Genomic DNA, 15037 nt, shown 5'->3' on the forward strand with positions numbered 1-15037 from the left:
GGCCATCGGCCAGTGCTGCTGGGGCACTGCTGAGGGGGTGGGAGCGCATGTTGCCCGAAAGAGGGCAGCAGCTCTCTGAAAGAGGAGAAGGACACAGAAGAGTGTTTGTTCCCTTCGGGCTGTCCGGGATCTGCGGCCATCAGACGCCTTCCCGGCGGTAGTGGTGTTCTCAGGGAGGCGCAGGGTGGCGGCAGCAGGTTCAGGCGACCCGGGAGCCCTGCTGGGAACCTGCCGCCTTCTTCCCAGCCAAGCCCCAGCTCCCGGGAGGAGAGCGGCAGCCACACTGGGCCTCCAGGCTTTGATAGCAATGGAGGCAGTTGCATGACCCCTATTAAACTCCACGAGGCAAAGGATAGTCTGTTTTGGAAGTCACCTCCAGGCTGGCTCCAGCCTGCCCTCCCCTTGTAAATTCTACAAACATCCAGGAGATAAAAGAGGGGGATCTCTCAGAGGCAGAACATGAAGCTCTTCAAAGAACACTTTCAATTGAAAATGGGGAGGAGAGCGGGTTTTCGGAGGGAATGTATTTATACGCCCCTGTGTGCCCGCGCGTGCACACACACACACACACACACACACACACACACACACTCAACACCCCGAGACCAGGAACACCATGCTGCATACAGAACTCTCTACCAGTTCTCTTTTGTCAGCCCTCCCTCTCTTCCTCTGGCTCTGGGGGTCCCAGCCTTTTCTGGTTTCCCTGCCCGTGGGACTGCTCCCGGACCTGCTCTCCAGATGGTGGTGCACTTTCCCGACCTCTCTGGATTTCCTTCCCCTGCCTGGGGTCCCTGTCGGCTGCTGCTCTTTGCCGACACGTCTGGCAGTTTCCTCCTCCGAGCTCATTCTCCCCAACTGCTCCACAGCATCCGATTCTGCCGACCGCTGTCATCTCCTTGAGCAAAAGGAGTCCGTTAAACTAAGCTCCGCCTCTTCTAGCAAAGCGAAATGCCAAGTGTGAGGTCTGGGAGCTGGAAGAAGAGTTTAGAGGGCATTTGGTTGAACCCTTTCATTTTACAGTGGCTACAACTTTGGCCCAGAAAAGGGAATGACTTGCCCACGGGCACCGTGAGTTTGTGGCCCAGCTGCAGCAACAGCCGGGTCTTGAGATGTCCTGCCTACTGCTTTTTCCACGGGAGAGCACAGCCCTCCTGCTGTGAGCGGCCAAGAGACCCGGCAGGGCTGGCCTGGGCTATTGGCATGCCCGTACTTCCTTCCTTCCCCCACACTGACAGATGCTAACAGTTTAACATTCCCACCTCCCTTTGGCCGTCCATTTGGTTTCGTGGCATGTCATCTCATCGAAGATGGCTGTATAGCATAATGTCTTTTTTTTAAGGTTTACTTATTTATTTTGAGAGAGACAGAGGCGGCGTGAGTGGGGGAAGGGCAGAGAGAGAGAGAGGAAGAGAATCCCAAGCAGGCTCTGTGCTGACAACACAGAGCCCGATGCAGGGCTCCACCACAAGGGAGTGTGAGATGGTGACTTAAGCCGAAACCAAGAGTAAGACGCTTAACCGACTGAGCCACCCGGGTGCTCCTGTAGCAGAATGTCTTTTTAACTAAGATGAAATAAAATGCAGGCACATCTTTTGGAATAACCTGACCCTGAGAGGTTGTTGCTGATACTTCAGGATGCACGGAAGCCAAGGTAGACAATTACTATTCTATACTAAGTTGATTAAGTGTAAGAAACAGCCACGAGCACACCTCCGTGGTTTCTTCTGGCTTTTTCCCACCCCACCCCTCCTTTCCTGCCTCCCCTGCCCCCAACTATTTTGAGAAGCGTCTCTTTGTGAGTGGACAGAAATGCCCTGTCTGAGCCTGGGCACACACCCCCTCTGGGTATGTGGTAGTTCTGTAAGCACCCAGGAAAGTATCACTCCTGTGACACCGTCCATTTCCACCTTTCTCTCCATATGGAATTGTTTTACCATAATGTCATTGTTGGCCAACGTTTATAAACGTGTGCCATGATTTCCAAATTTCAATTCAAAGTTTGCCCTTTTTGGAGGAAAGCTGTGTGAGGAAAAGAAACTTGGGGATAGAGGGGCGCCTAGGTGGCTCGGCGGCTGAGCGTCCGTCTTTGGCTCGGGTCATGCTCTCACGGTCCGTGAGTTCGAGCCCCGCGTCGGGCTCTGTGCTGACAGCTCAGAGCCTGGAGCCTGTTTCAGATTCTGTCTCCCTCTCTCTCTGCCCCTCCCCCGCTCATGCTCTCTCTCTCTCTCTCTCAAAAATAAACAAACATCAAAAAATTAAGAAACTTGGGGATAGAGTTGTTGAATTTGGTTAATTTGGGGGGTGGATGGAATATGTGCTCTTAAATAACCAGAGGAGGGACCGGAAACTGTGTACCTTTGCCCGTTTTATGAGTTTTGGTTTTCCTGATCTTTTCTTCAGTTCCTTCAATCCAACCCACTTAACTCGTCTCCTCCAAAGGTTCATGCAGGGCTTGGGCTGCCAATTGGCTGGAAACCCACACTCATGAGTCTGACATCGCACCTGCTGGGCCTTTGTGCTTGGTTGATTTCTGTTGCTGTACACCTGTGCTCTCGAGTGGGCCTCCAGCCAGTGCCGCTGTCATCGGGGGGCTGAGGTTCTGAAAGGCCCCAGCAGCCCTCCAAAGTGTCCCAAATGAAGGTGTTAACAATCTTCTCATCAAACTTCATTTTTTAGTCTCAAGGATTGATTCACTTGATAGCAGCAATCAGCGCTCTCTTGGAGAAACGCAGAATGAGCACAATGAGGCATTCACATGTTTATTTTTTATTAGAAATCTCTTACGTCTTCACCCTTGTTTCTTTTATTTAAGCCCAGTCTCACTTTATAAGGCCCTGAGTTTGTTAACCTACGCCAGGATCACGTGGCCGCTCTGGCAGACGGAACACGGACCAGGAGTGGAGACTCAAGGTTGAAATGCAGAAGAGACTGACCTTTGCCAATGGATTTATCCTTCTTGTACACAAATCTCAGATTCCCTTGTGTGCACAATGAGGGCCAGCATGTGTATCTCTCTATTTTCTTTGCAGTGATTTAGGAAGAATCATGTACGTGCGCGCGCACGTGTGTGTGTGTATGTGTGTGCGCTCGTTCAGAACAGCCCGGCCTGTTTGTAGATGGTTGGACACTTCCCTTTCTTATTTCTCTCTACCTCTTCTCCATCAGCTGATCCACCAGAATTAGAAGAAGGAGTTAAGCTGAAATGGAAATCAGTGGAGGCTAGTCTGAGATACACGCCCCGGTTATAAAACATGGCTCTTCGGGGCGCCTGGGTGGCGCAGTCGGTTAAGCATCCGACTTCAGCTCAGGTCACGATCTCGCGGTCCGTGAGTTCGAGCCCCGCGTCGGGCTCTGGGCTGATGGCTCGGAGCCTGGAGCCTGCTTCCGATTCTGTGTCTCCCTCTCTCTCTGCCCCTGCCCCATTCGTGCTCTGTCTCTCTCTGTCTCAAAAATAAATAAAACGTTAAAAAAAAAATTAAAAAAAAAACATGGCTCTTCAATATTAGTGGTAGTCAGGATCACGTGGGCAACTTGTTACAAATACAGATGCTGGTGACCCGCCAGCACAGTCTGATTCAGGGGGTCTGGGATGTGACTCAGAAATTTGCATTTTAAGGGCACCTGGATGGCTCAGTTCGTTAACTGTCTGACTTCGACTCAGGTCATGATCTCACGGTTCGTGAGCTCAAGCCCCATATCAGGTTTTCTGCTGTCAGCACAGAGCCTGCTTCAGATCCTCTGCCCCCTCCCCATCTCTCTCTCAAAAAAAATAAACATTTTAAAAGATCTCTCTTCCCCTCCCTCCCCCTCAAAAATAAATAAACATTAAGAAAATTTAGAAATTTGCATTTTTGTAAGGCCTGCAGGTGATTCTGATGCTGGTGGTCAGAGACTAGATGTGGAGAATCCCTGTTAGAGAATTTCTGGGAAGGGTCCTCGCCCTGTCTTCACCTCACATCCTTGGCTTAAGGATGAGGTCAAGGACATCTAGAGACATGAAGCGACTAGGCTAAGTTAGTTGATGAGGGCAGCACGCAGACCAGAACTGTGTACAGTTCTGGGCTTGTCCCCTCCATACCATGTGCAAAGGGAGCCGACCCAATAGGAAGAAATTGAATTTGCTTTGCCACAGGATGGGTTTCAGTTAGGTTCAAGGAAGGACTTTCTGGCCACGAGGAGCATCGAGGAAGCCTATAGCATCTCCTTACCCAGAGGGCTTGAATTCAGGACAGACTGTTATCCAAATTGGGCACCTGAGGTGCAAGTAGAAGGAGAAAGAAAGAAAGAAAGAGAGAGAAAGAAAGAAAGAAAGAAAGAAAGAAAGAAAGAAAGAAAGAAAGAAAGAAAGAAAGAAGAAAGAAAGAAAAGGAAGGAAGGAAGGAAGGAAGGAAGGAAGGAAGGAAGGAAGGAAGGAAGGAAGGAAGGAAGGAAATGTCCTTGGAACAGATTCTGGTGGTTTTGCATGAAGGGCCAGAGACCCTTCTTTTAGTTCTGTGGCACCTGAATTTTAACCTTAAAAGCAACGTAAGTGGCCAGGGGTCCCGGAGGCCCCAGGTCCAGCCCCAGCTCTGACAAGGACAGACTCTGTGACGTCGGGCCACCAGCTCAATTTGAGCCTCCGTGTCCTCACCATGAAATGAGTGGGGTTGCATTAGATTGTTTCTCATTTCCGTGGTTACATCATTTTTGTTTTTCACTGTAACTGCCTCCCACCACGCGTCCTCTACAACCTGGCAACTCCATCAAGTTCTGTTGACAGAGCAAATTAAGAAGTTGAATTTAAAAACTACTTGATGTTGAGAATCCAGCAGCCTATGTGCCAGTTTTCCCTCGCCTAGGGCGTTTCGAGACTATCTCTGAACGGTCTGTAGTGATGCCCCCGGCTTTTTATACTTACTGATGTATGTAGAGGGGTCTGACCTCAAATGACCATAAGTTATAGCTTCAATACCCATGTCCTGTTATGTTCAGGCCTGGGATGTACTGTGACTATCTAGAGTCAATTCCCACACAGAGAAACCAGACTAGAGTGACATCTCCCCAGTAGTGATGACCTCTGGTCACAAGTCCCCATACCTGCATCTAACAAGGCCACCCCACTGATGGGCTTTCTCTGTCCTTTCAGAAAGCAGACCTGGCTGTGGCAGGCCTCACCATTACTGCTGAACGGGAGAAGGTGATTGATTTCTCCAAGCCATTCATGACTCTGGGAATTAGCATTCTTTACCGAGTTCATATGGTAAGAGACTTATTTTATAAGCATTTATGTCATTAAAGTTATTTGCATGCAAACACTGAGTTATATGGTAATAATGAATGACTCACGGAAATATTTAGATTTCAAGACTTAAATGCAAATGAGCTGGGCTATTTTTTCCCCCATCAGCTGCACGGACTTGCAAACAGGAAGAATGGAAAAGTCACACTTGTGGGCTTTCCAGTAAAAATTGCTTCTGCCTCACTGAATAGAGATGACCGAGAGTGATTGCTCATCCCTTGGTGCACAGGGTGTGGGACCACAGAGTGGTCACTCTGCTTCTGCCTGGGGACAGGGTCCCCAGTCCCGATAAGTTATCCCAGCCTTTTCAAGGATCTCACCGACTCCCCGGTGCACCTTGGTTCACGCCAAGCATTGCGTCTGGTGAGGGAATGTGGACTCTTTCCTCTCTGGGTTATCCATACTGGTGAATAGATAACATCGCTTATCTCTGGTCTGTCCCCTCTTCTGCGTCCTCGAAAAAAAAAGAAAAACAAAAGAAAAGAAAGGCTTCTCTGGTTAGGTTGGCTGGCGCGAGTACAGTGAGCGTCTACAGGAGTTTGTGAAAGCACACCAATGGGCAGCGGAGGACGGGCCTGCCAGGGTACCCTGGCTGTACCCCATCCACAAAGTGGATAATAGTTACGTTGCCCGTGCAGAGTTGACTTTCCGTAGTTTTCTTACCAAACCAGAAGAAACTTGTTCTCATCCTTTCATCCAAACTGTCTCTAAGCGCACAGCTATTACGTGAATCCCCCCCCCCCAATACTCGAGTCATTATAGGTGTCCAAGGTCACGTTAACATGGTGTCTTCCAGTGTGTTTCCTGGCACCACCACAGGCTGCCCTACAGGGGAGGGATCAAGAGCTCATCCCACGGGCCAGCTGAAGAAGTGACCCTCTGGCTTCTGACTCCTTCCCAGGCCCCAAATCCCAGCCCTGCAGAAAGGGGATTGCCTGTATTCACAGTCCCAGCCTGGGCGCACGGAGCTGGTGCTGCGATGGCCCATTTCTGCAGGAGGAAAGGTCCCCTCGTCACAGAGCCCATTCAAGCAGCTCGGAAGAGCGCTGTCTTGTGCTGGGCCTCAGCATCCGTCACAATCACAGCCCGTCTTAGGAAAGGAGGCCAATCCTCTGAGAGGGGAGGCAGCATCGAAATCCCAAGCTCTCTAGGCTAAAACAGAAAAATGTGAGCAGTTGGTCACTGTAGACGCTGTCGCTGATGTGTGTGTCTTGTGAATTAAGGGGGATTCTGATTCCCCCTCCTCTTTTTCACGACAATGAGAGCTCCGGTTCATGGAGCACCTCCCATGTGCCAGACACCTGTGATGTTAGGCACTCTTGTTATGGGTTGAATTGTATCCCCTCAAAAGACATGTTGAAGTCCTAAGCCCCAGGACCTGTGACTGTGACCTTATTTAGAAACAGGGTCTCTGCAGATACAATCAAGTTAAGATGAGGTCATACTGGATTAGGGTGAGTCCTAATCCAATGAGAGGTGTCTGTATAAAAAAGGAGAAATGGGGACACAGGGGAGAAGACCATGTGAATTTGGAGACAGGTTGGGATAATGTATCTACAAGCCAAGAAACGCCAAGGACCACCTGAAGCTTCAGGTGACAAGGAGGGAGTCCTCCCCTAAAGCCTAAGGGGCGCCTGGGTGGCTCAGTCGGTAGAGCGTCCGACTTCGGCTCAGGTCATGATCTCACAGTTTGTGAGTTCCAGCCCCGCGTCGGGCTCTGGGCTGACAGCTCGGAGCCTGGAGCCTGCTTCAATTCTGTGTCTCCCTCTCTCTCTGCCCCTACCCTGCTTGTGCTCTCTGTCTCTCATAAATGAATAAACGTTTTAAAAAAAATTTTTATAAAGCCTTCAGAGGGAGCACGGCCCCACTGACACCTTGATTTTGAACTTCTAGCCTCCAAACTCTGAGACAATACATTTCTGTTTTTTTTTTTTTAAGCCACCCAATTTTTGACACTTTGTCATAGCAGGCCCTAGGACACCAGTACACTCGGGTTATTCTTATAACAGTGAAAGAGCAGAGTTCAAACCCAGGAATGGTGTGATTCGAGCTTGCTCTCTCTGTGACACCAGGCTTGCCACCCCCTCATCTGTGTGATCTTTTTTGGATAACGTGTTCTGGAAAGCATTCTTGTGTGCCTTCTCTCATTCGGTCCTTCGGACTGTTCTTTGAGAAAAGAGGGAAGGTATTATAATTCCAAAGTGACAGGTGAGGAAGCTAAAGTCACATTTGGAACTAATACAGGGCTGGGCCTGGAAGCCAAGTCTCCTAATTCTGGGGACAGTGTTCTTGTCACCCTTACACCTGTCACTACTCCCTCAGCTATTGTCCAGCCAGGACACTCTCTTGAACCCACCCCACCCCACCCCAGTCTTGCTACCGAGCCCTGAGGGAGCATCCCAAAGTAATGGGGACATAGAAACTTTCTCCACGCCACATTGCTGTGGCCAGGCTGTACAACTAGGCTCTGGCCTTGATCTCTTGATGAATGCCAAGGATTCTAGAGCCTCGCTCATGACCCGATGGACTGTGTGGGTGAAGGCACCTGACACCAAGTGTTTCCACTCACTGCCTGGGGACATCTGCTGTTAGGCTGCCCTCACCACCCAGGCCACCACTGCCTGGAATATCAGCTCTGGCCAGATCAAAATTCCCATTCACCAACCCTCCGGACACCCTTAATTGGATTGTTGGCCAAGTGTTTCCTACCACCACAAACCCATGACCGCATTAGTTCTTGGGTTGTGAAGTTTTATGTGTCAGCTTGCCTTGGCTGTGATGCCTAGATTTCTGTGAAGGTATTTTGTAGAGGTGATTAACCGCTATCATCAGTAGAGGAGATTACCCTTGCTAAGGTGGGTGGGCCTCGTCCAATCGGTTGAAGGCCTTAAGCGCAAAAACAGGTTTCCTGAAGCGGAAGGAATTCTGCCTCGAGAATGTCGCTTAGAAATCCTGCCTGAATTTCCAGCCTGCCTTATATATTTGGGCTTAACTGCTCCCACAATGGCATGAACCAATTCCTTAAAGTAAATCTCTTTACACACACACACACACATACACACACACACACGCACACGCATCCTGTTGGTTCTGTCTCTCTGGAGAACCCTAACTGATACGGTTCCCCTTTCTGTTCAGGACCCCTCCCCTCTTCCAGCCTAGTACGCCACATGGCTGCTTAGATCTGATTTATAACGGGGGGCCGAGCTGGGTAAAAACTGAGTACTGGCGTGAACAGCTTACCCTAAGCAGAACTGACAGTTTATGCATTCATTCAACAAATATTTATTGAATGCATTCTGTGTGTGAGGCAGTTTGCTCAGAAAGTACCAAAAAGTCAGCTGGGGAGAGAACAATCCTGAATCAATGAAACCAGGGGAGACCTGGTGAGAACAAATTGGAGGTGAACTTGGCCGCATCTGAAACATCTGTACCCTGAACTGGCAGAAACAGCGGATGCCGAAGGATAGCCCAGCCGAGTTCACCACAAAAGCCTAGATCTAAAATTACACAGAGAAGCTATCTTTCATAAAATGGTGTTAAGTTAACAAAATTAAAGTTGAATACTGAGTATTTATCATTTTGTGAATTTTCTCTAATCGACAGTTACCTGTGAACAACTATATGGTAATTTAATTTCACTTATAATCTATTCATGACCTAGAATCTCTATCTTTATTCTATGACTGAGGTCACCTGAGTCATGAGTGATTATTACCAAAAAGTGAGCATCTGGCGATAGTCGAACCTGTGTGCAAAGGTTAAAATAATTAACCCGGAGTATAAATGCCTATTTAGAAAATATTGCCGAACCCTCCAAAAATAATAAGGATGGCAGGAATGTCTGTGAAGTCGAAAGGCAGTCAGAAATAATTTGGGAATTTCCGGCAATCTGAGATTACCTAGGGTTTTTCTTGAACATGGGATCGCCAAGAGGTAATTATGTGGTCCTCTCCTTCTTCTCACTGTTGGGGTATAATGTCTGTTTCTGCCCAGGCATCTCTAGGACCAAAATCAGAAGAATGTTTCGCTCTCTGGACCACCTACTCCCTGCCGCTCAGAGGCCAGCCGAGCATTCTGGCTTTGGCATTTGTTGTTGTTGATCCCTCCCCCGCTTTTGAACACTCTCTCCATTCCTGGGATCCAGGTCACGGTTTCTTCCTGCTGTTCTGATCGTTGCCTCTCCTGCATTTCTGTGGACCCCTCTTTCTCTGTCTGTCTACCCCATGAATGTCCCTGACCCATTTTCCTTCTCACTCTGACAACTCTCTGCTTGGGTAATCTCACCCACTACCAAATCTGTAAGTCTGGCCGTGACCGCCCCCCTGAATTCTAGAAGCGCATTTTGAACACATGACTAGACATCACCTAGATGTCTCACGGGCCCCTGGATGTCTCATGGGCACCTCAAAAACAGTGTCAGAAGCTGTATTCAGTCTAGTTCTGCCTGCTTCTCCTCTGTCCCATCTCAGATCATCGCATCTCCGCCCAGTGAGCTGAGCTGCCCTTCACTCCTCTTACCCCTCCACCTTCACTTGGTCAGCTCACCTCCTAAACAGTTCTCAAGTATGCTATCCATCTCCCAATGACTCCACCTGGTTCAGGCTCTCTCTGTCTCTAAGCCTGCTGCTGCCATTATGGTGGCTTGTGTTCTCCTTGAGGTTAGAGTGTTTCTTATGCAGTACAGTATCTTCATCAAAGGAGCCCAGGGGCGCCTGGGTGGCTCAGTCAGTTAAGTGTCTGACTTTGGCTCAGGTCATGATCTCGCGGTCCGTGAGTTCGAGCCCCACGTTGGACTCTGTGCTGACAGCTTAGAGCCTGGAGTCTGCTTCAGATTCTGGGTCTCCCTCTCTCTCTGCCTCTTCCCCACTCATGCTCTGTCTCTGTCTCTGTCTCTCTCTGTCAAAAATAAATAAACATTAAAAAAAATTTTTTTAAATGGGGGTCAAGGGCATTGCCAGCACAGTGGAGTGGAAGTCCTGGAACCAGATAAAACACGTACGAGCTGCGTATCACCCGTGTCTCAGTTTTTTCATCTGCGAAAATGGGTTGTCATGCAAATTTGATGAGGATACAGCAGTACATAAGTAACGCACTTACAGCAGTGCCCGACACATACACAAGAAAGTGTTAGCTGTTACATTTCGTAAATGTATGTGACTTGCTGAGGATTGTAGTTTTTTAGTTTACCGTTATTTTTTTTAATAAATGCAATCGTATCAGCCTCCTACTTCAAATCATTCACTGGCTGCCCATCATTTGCAAGACAAAGTCCATCCTTCTCAGCCTGGAGAATAAAGCTGATTTTTCCTGTTCCGCGCCTCACCGCAGGCATCTGTACCCCATACTGCTCGCCGCTTCACCATCAAGCTGGCCTCTTCCTGTCCCCTACCTGGATTCATGCCCATCTGCTTGCCTCTCAACCATGTAACAGACTCCTCCCTAGCCTTCAATACCCAGCTCAAATGGCACTTGCTCTTCAGCGTGAGTCCCCCGGATGGAGCCGATTGCTTCTTTCCCCGAGCAGCTGCCCCCTGCCCACACCTCTAGTATAGCATTCATATGCTGTGTTGCACTATTCTTCATCTCTCCTCAAGTGGATCCTAGTGGGAGATACATTGAGGAGAAGGTACCCTCTTGTCAGGCCATACATTTCTATGATCTGATTTTTGGTATGGAAACGTGATCATCCCAAACAGGCAATATTAGCTTCGTAACTATGGAGAGAAGAAAGGCAGGAAGGAGGATGAGGGAAGTACCCTGTGGTCCTGTGGGCAGTGAGCACCACCTTCCTTTGTGGCTCCTGATGGCGCAGTACAGAGCCCTAGGAGCCTGACTTCCGTTAGGAGGCCTAGTATCCCAAGCAGCAGAACGAATGCCCTAAATAGGTTTCTTTTTTTTTTTTTTTTTCTTCCTGACCTTGACTCCAGTGGTCTTGAGAACAGGAAGAGATGGGAGGCAGATATCACGGGCATCCTAGGGGCATCTTCTGCTCCAGGCCTACATGGCTGCCACCAGGACTCACTTCTCCCTCCCGCCCTGAGCCCGCGTATCCTACACGCAGCATCGTACCCACCTGACGGGGCATCGGAATCCCTGGCCGGGGCCAGATGATCTCCCAAGCCATACATACGGGGTCCAGCCATTAGAATCTGAGGTGTCCCCTGGTACTCTACGGATGGGAATCAAGTGACAGGACATCTGAAGTTCAAGGCTGTCTCGATTTCCTTGGCATATCGGCTCTTTCATTCTTACTGAGAAGTTCTGCATATACTGTAACAGTAGAACCCCTAGGCCATCTGCAGTGCCGGGTTTAATGATATTGACGCACACCATAAGCTCTCAAAGATCTGTGTGAATGGAGGGGAGAAGAGCCCAGAAAAACGAAAACATTCCTATTTAACATTAGAGCGTCTCATGCAGTTTCTGCTCTCTTTCTGCAGCAGTAATTTGCCTAATGATGTTTTGCTCAGATTAATATTAAAGTAAGTTTGTATTCCTCAAGCACGCACTGACTGTCGTAGCAAGGCATCATCAGAGCGTGCCGGAAGCCAACCTGAGATTTGACATTTGGCATAGATAGCCCCCAGATGCATAATTACATTTAAAAAATTCAGAGTTGACATATTCAGCGAGGTTGGGTGTACGTCCAGGATACTTGTGTGTTGACTAACATCTGCCTGGCATCTCTTTATTTATGGAGCTCTTTCGCCTATAGTCTCTGGTTTCGTACAGCAATCCCCTGAGGCAGGTAGTGGGATTCCCGTTTTACACGGAAGGACTCTAAGGCTAGCGGTGGCTAGTGGTGCCATGGAAAGAGGAAAGAGCACAACGGTGGAAGTTGTATTGAACCGAGTTACTGGTCTGCAAGTTCATACACTCCCAACTACCCATCTTTATGGTATAGTTGGGTGTATTTCTCTGCGTCAAGGCCTTGTGTCAGCCGAATTTTCAAAATCCTTTCTTTTTCGACTTAGAAAAAGGAGGGAGGCACCTGGGCGGGGGAGCTCAGTTGGTTAAGCGTCTGACTTCGGCTCAGGTCATGATCTCAAGGTTTGTGAGTTCGAACCCCGCAACGGGCTGTGTGCTGACAGCTCAGAGCCTGGAGCCTGCTTCGGATTCTGTGTTGCCCTCTCTCTCTGCCCCTTCCCCACTCATGCTCTGTCTCTCTCCCTCTCTCTCTCTCAAAAATAAACAAACATTAAAAAAAGGGGGGGGGGTTGGAAGTTCTCCACGTCCAGTGTGGAGCTCAGTGAGGGGCCTGAGCTCATGACCCTGAGATCAAGAGTCAGGCACTTAACCAACTGAGCCACCTAGGCTACCCTCAAAATCCTTTCTAATCTGAGGATATTATCTATACTATACCATACTATACTATGCTATGCTATACTATACTATATTGTACTCTATTATCCCGTATAGTGTCCCAAGCCAGCCAGAGCACCTTGGACTACCTTGAAAACGTAACTTTATTGTTTTCTCCCTGTACTGTCCCGCTCTACCTCTGATTAACAAATGGGAAAGTTTTATACTCTGTTCTTTTCCCTTAACTCCTAGCTAGAGTCTTCTCTGTCAAGAAAAGTAAAAAAAAAAAAAAAAAAAGACAGTAATTAAAAAGTAAGAGAGAAATAAATGCCAACATTAAATTAATGCCCAGCATTTTCGCTGGATATATTACCCATGTTTTCAAGAAGGTCGGTTTCATTTTGGAAAGACTGTCTAGAAAAATGGAGAACAATGCTAAGTAAACCAGTGAGTCATTTCTAATACTGCTTAATACGCTGCTGTAAGAAAACAGAAAATGAATCGAGTTCTGTTCCTTAAAGCTAAGCAACATGATAGCCCATATAATGGAAATATGGTTTCCTGAGCATATGATCATTTTAATATGGATTATTTATTGAGCGTTCCTATCCCAAGAAGCTCAAGGTGTTTTATCAACATTGCTGTAGTAATTCTCACATTCCCCCTTCATGTTGATTGTTGGGTCCCATCTTCTGGAAGAAGGAAATCGCACCCAGGGATGTTGAGCAGCTTGTGTAGAATCACTCAGCAAGTCAAGGTCAGTGCCAGGATTAGAACTCAGGTCTCCTCATACTAGACTTCCAATCAGCAGAGTGAAAATAGATAAGCTGGTATGTGGGTTACATAGGCAGCAAACCCATGTGGGTAGTTTTTGTGAGGAGGGATTAATTGCTTGCTTTTTTTTTTCTTCTTGGCTTCAGGGGTGGGAAGTGCATGGTAGACCCAACTATGATCAAGGCAGCCCATTGCAGACACACTGAGGAAAGCTGTCCATGGGTTCCCAGGGTGGGACAAGAGGAAATCATCTTCTTCTGCCTCTTCCAGGAGACATGGAGACTTTGTTCTTTTATCGCTTCAGCCCTAAAGAGTTTTTATCGACCGCTGACCACGGCCAGTAGTTGAAAGAAGACTCTGAATATGCTGCCATTTAGTTCTAAAGACTGGCAAAACCACATGGAGGGCATGGGGAGAGCAGAGGGGGCAGGAAGAGAGTCAGCGTCACTAATTTGTGTGATGTCACCACTAAGGAAATGGTGACTAGGATACACAGCCCTTCCAGAAACACGGAAGAACCCGCCACACATCCGACCCACTCTGTGACTTTGGCGGAAAGGCTGAGGCGGAACTGAGTTCCAAAGGTTGGAATCACTGGCTTCTAAAAGCCATGTTTCCAGAAGAGAGCCTGGTATTGCGCTAATGGCTTCCCTGGCGAATCCTCATGATTCATGTATCATAACACACGGGAATGCTAGTAGGAGTTATGGAAAGTGACTGTGGCCACGTGGCATTCTCCCCCCAAGCATCTTTAGCATGTGTCACTACAAGACAGAAAAAGGGATTTCTTGTCCGCTGAGCAAGAATCAATATAAAAAGAAGTTCCATCCTTTGTCACTTACTGCCTCCTCCCTCCCCCTTCCCTCATGGCTACCATTAGAGGGAAGCCAACACGTATGTAGCCCTTACTGTGTGTTAACTCAGCTAGCTCTCAAAACCACGCCCTGAGGTAGGTTTTATTGTTACCTTCATGCTACAAAAGAGGAAATGGAGGCCCAGAGAGGTTAAGTCACCTGTCCAGGGTCACTCGATTGTAAGTGGCAAAGCCGGGATTCAGTCCTGAGCAAGCTAGCTCCAGAGTCTGTGTCTCAATTCACTGCCTGTCCTGAGTCACCTGGCTCTGGTGTCCTTACGCATCTGGCTCCGGACCCTGGGAGAGCACCAGCATTCTGACTATAATTCATTTCTTCTAGTACACATAGAATTCAGTATCACTCATCAGGTTGTTTTTGTGGATAAGAGGGATTTTCTTCATTTTTAAAGTTATTTTTTTAACGTTTTTATTTATTTTTGAGACAGAGAGAGACCAAGCATGAACAGGCGAGGGGCAGAGAGAGAGAGGGAGACACAGAATCCGAAGCAGGCTCCAGGCCCCGAGCTGCCAGCACAGAGCCCGACGCGGGGCTCGAACTCACAGACTGTGAGATCATGACCTGAGCTGAAGTCGGATGCTTAACCGACTGAGCCACCCAGGCGCCCCGATAAGAGGGATTTTCAACATGCAAGGGGAGTTTAGGGCCACTTTGCAGGTCCTGTGCTAACATTCAAAGGGCCTTACCATGCTGGGATTGCCATCATTTGGTGACCAGCCCCTTGAATCTTTCCCACCATCAGACAGCATCATGAGTGCTGGCGCTGGTGTGGTCAGTCTGAAGTACGGTACAAAAGTCAAGGAAC

The 15037-nt window shown here is 48.4% G+C and overlaps 1 protein-coding gene across 1 annotated transcript in view; it reads left to right on the forward strand.

Moving 5' to 3' along the window:
• GRIK4 (glutamate ionotropic receptor kainate type subunit 4) overlaps positions 1 to 15037 on the forward strand; it is a 299620-nt gene that overhangs the window by 249370 nt on the left and 35213 nt on the right. Inside the window, exon 12 of the mRNA XM_047071432.1 lies at positions 5129 to 5242. Coding sequence (XP_046927388.1) covers positions 5129 to 5242 — 114 coding nt within the window. The remainder of the gene's footprint in view (positions 1 to 5128; positions 5243 to 15037) is intronic.

Source organism: Lynx rufus, unplaced genomic scaffold (assembly GCF_022079265.1).
Source record: "Lynx rufus isolate CCGP_SWC_20201006 ecotype Redwood Valley unplaced genomic scaffold, mLynRuf1.p SCAF_9, whole genome shotgun sequence".
Classification (NCBI taxonomy): Eukaryota; Metazoa; Chordata; class Mammalia; order Carnivora; family Felidae; genus Lynx; species Lynx rufus.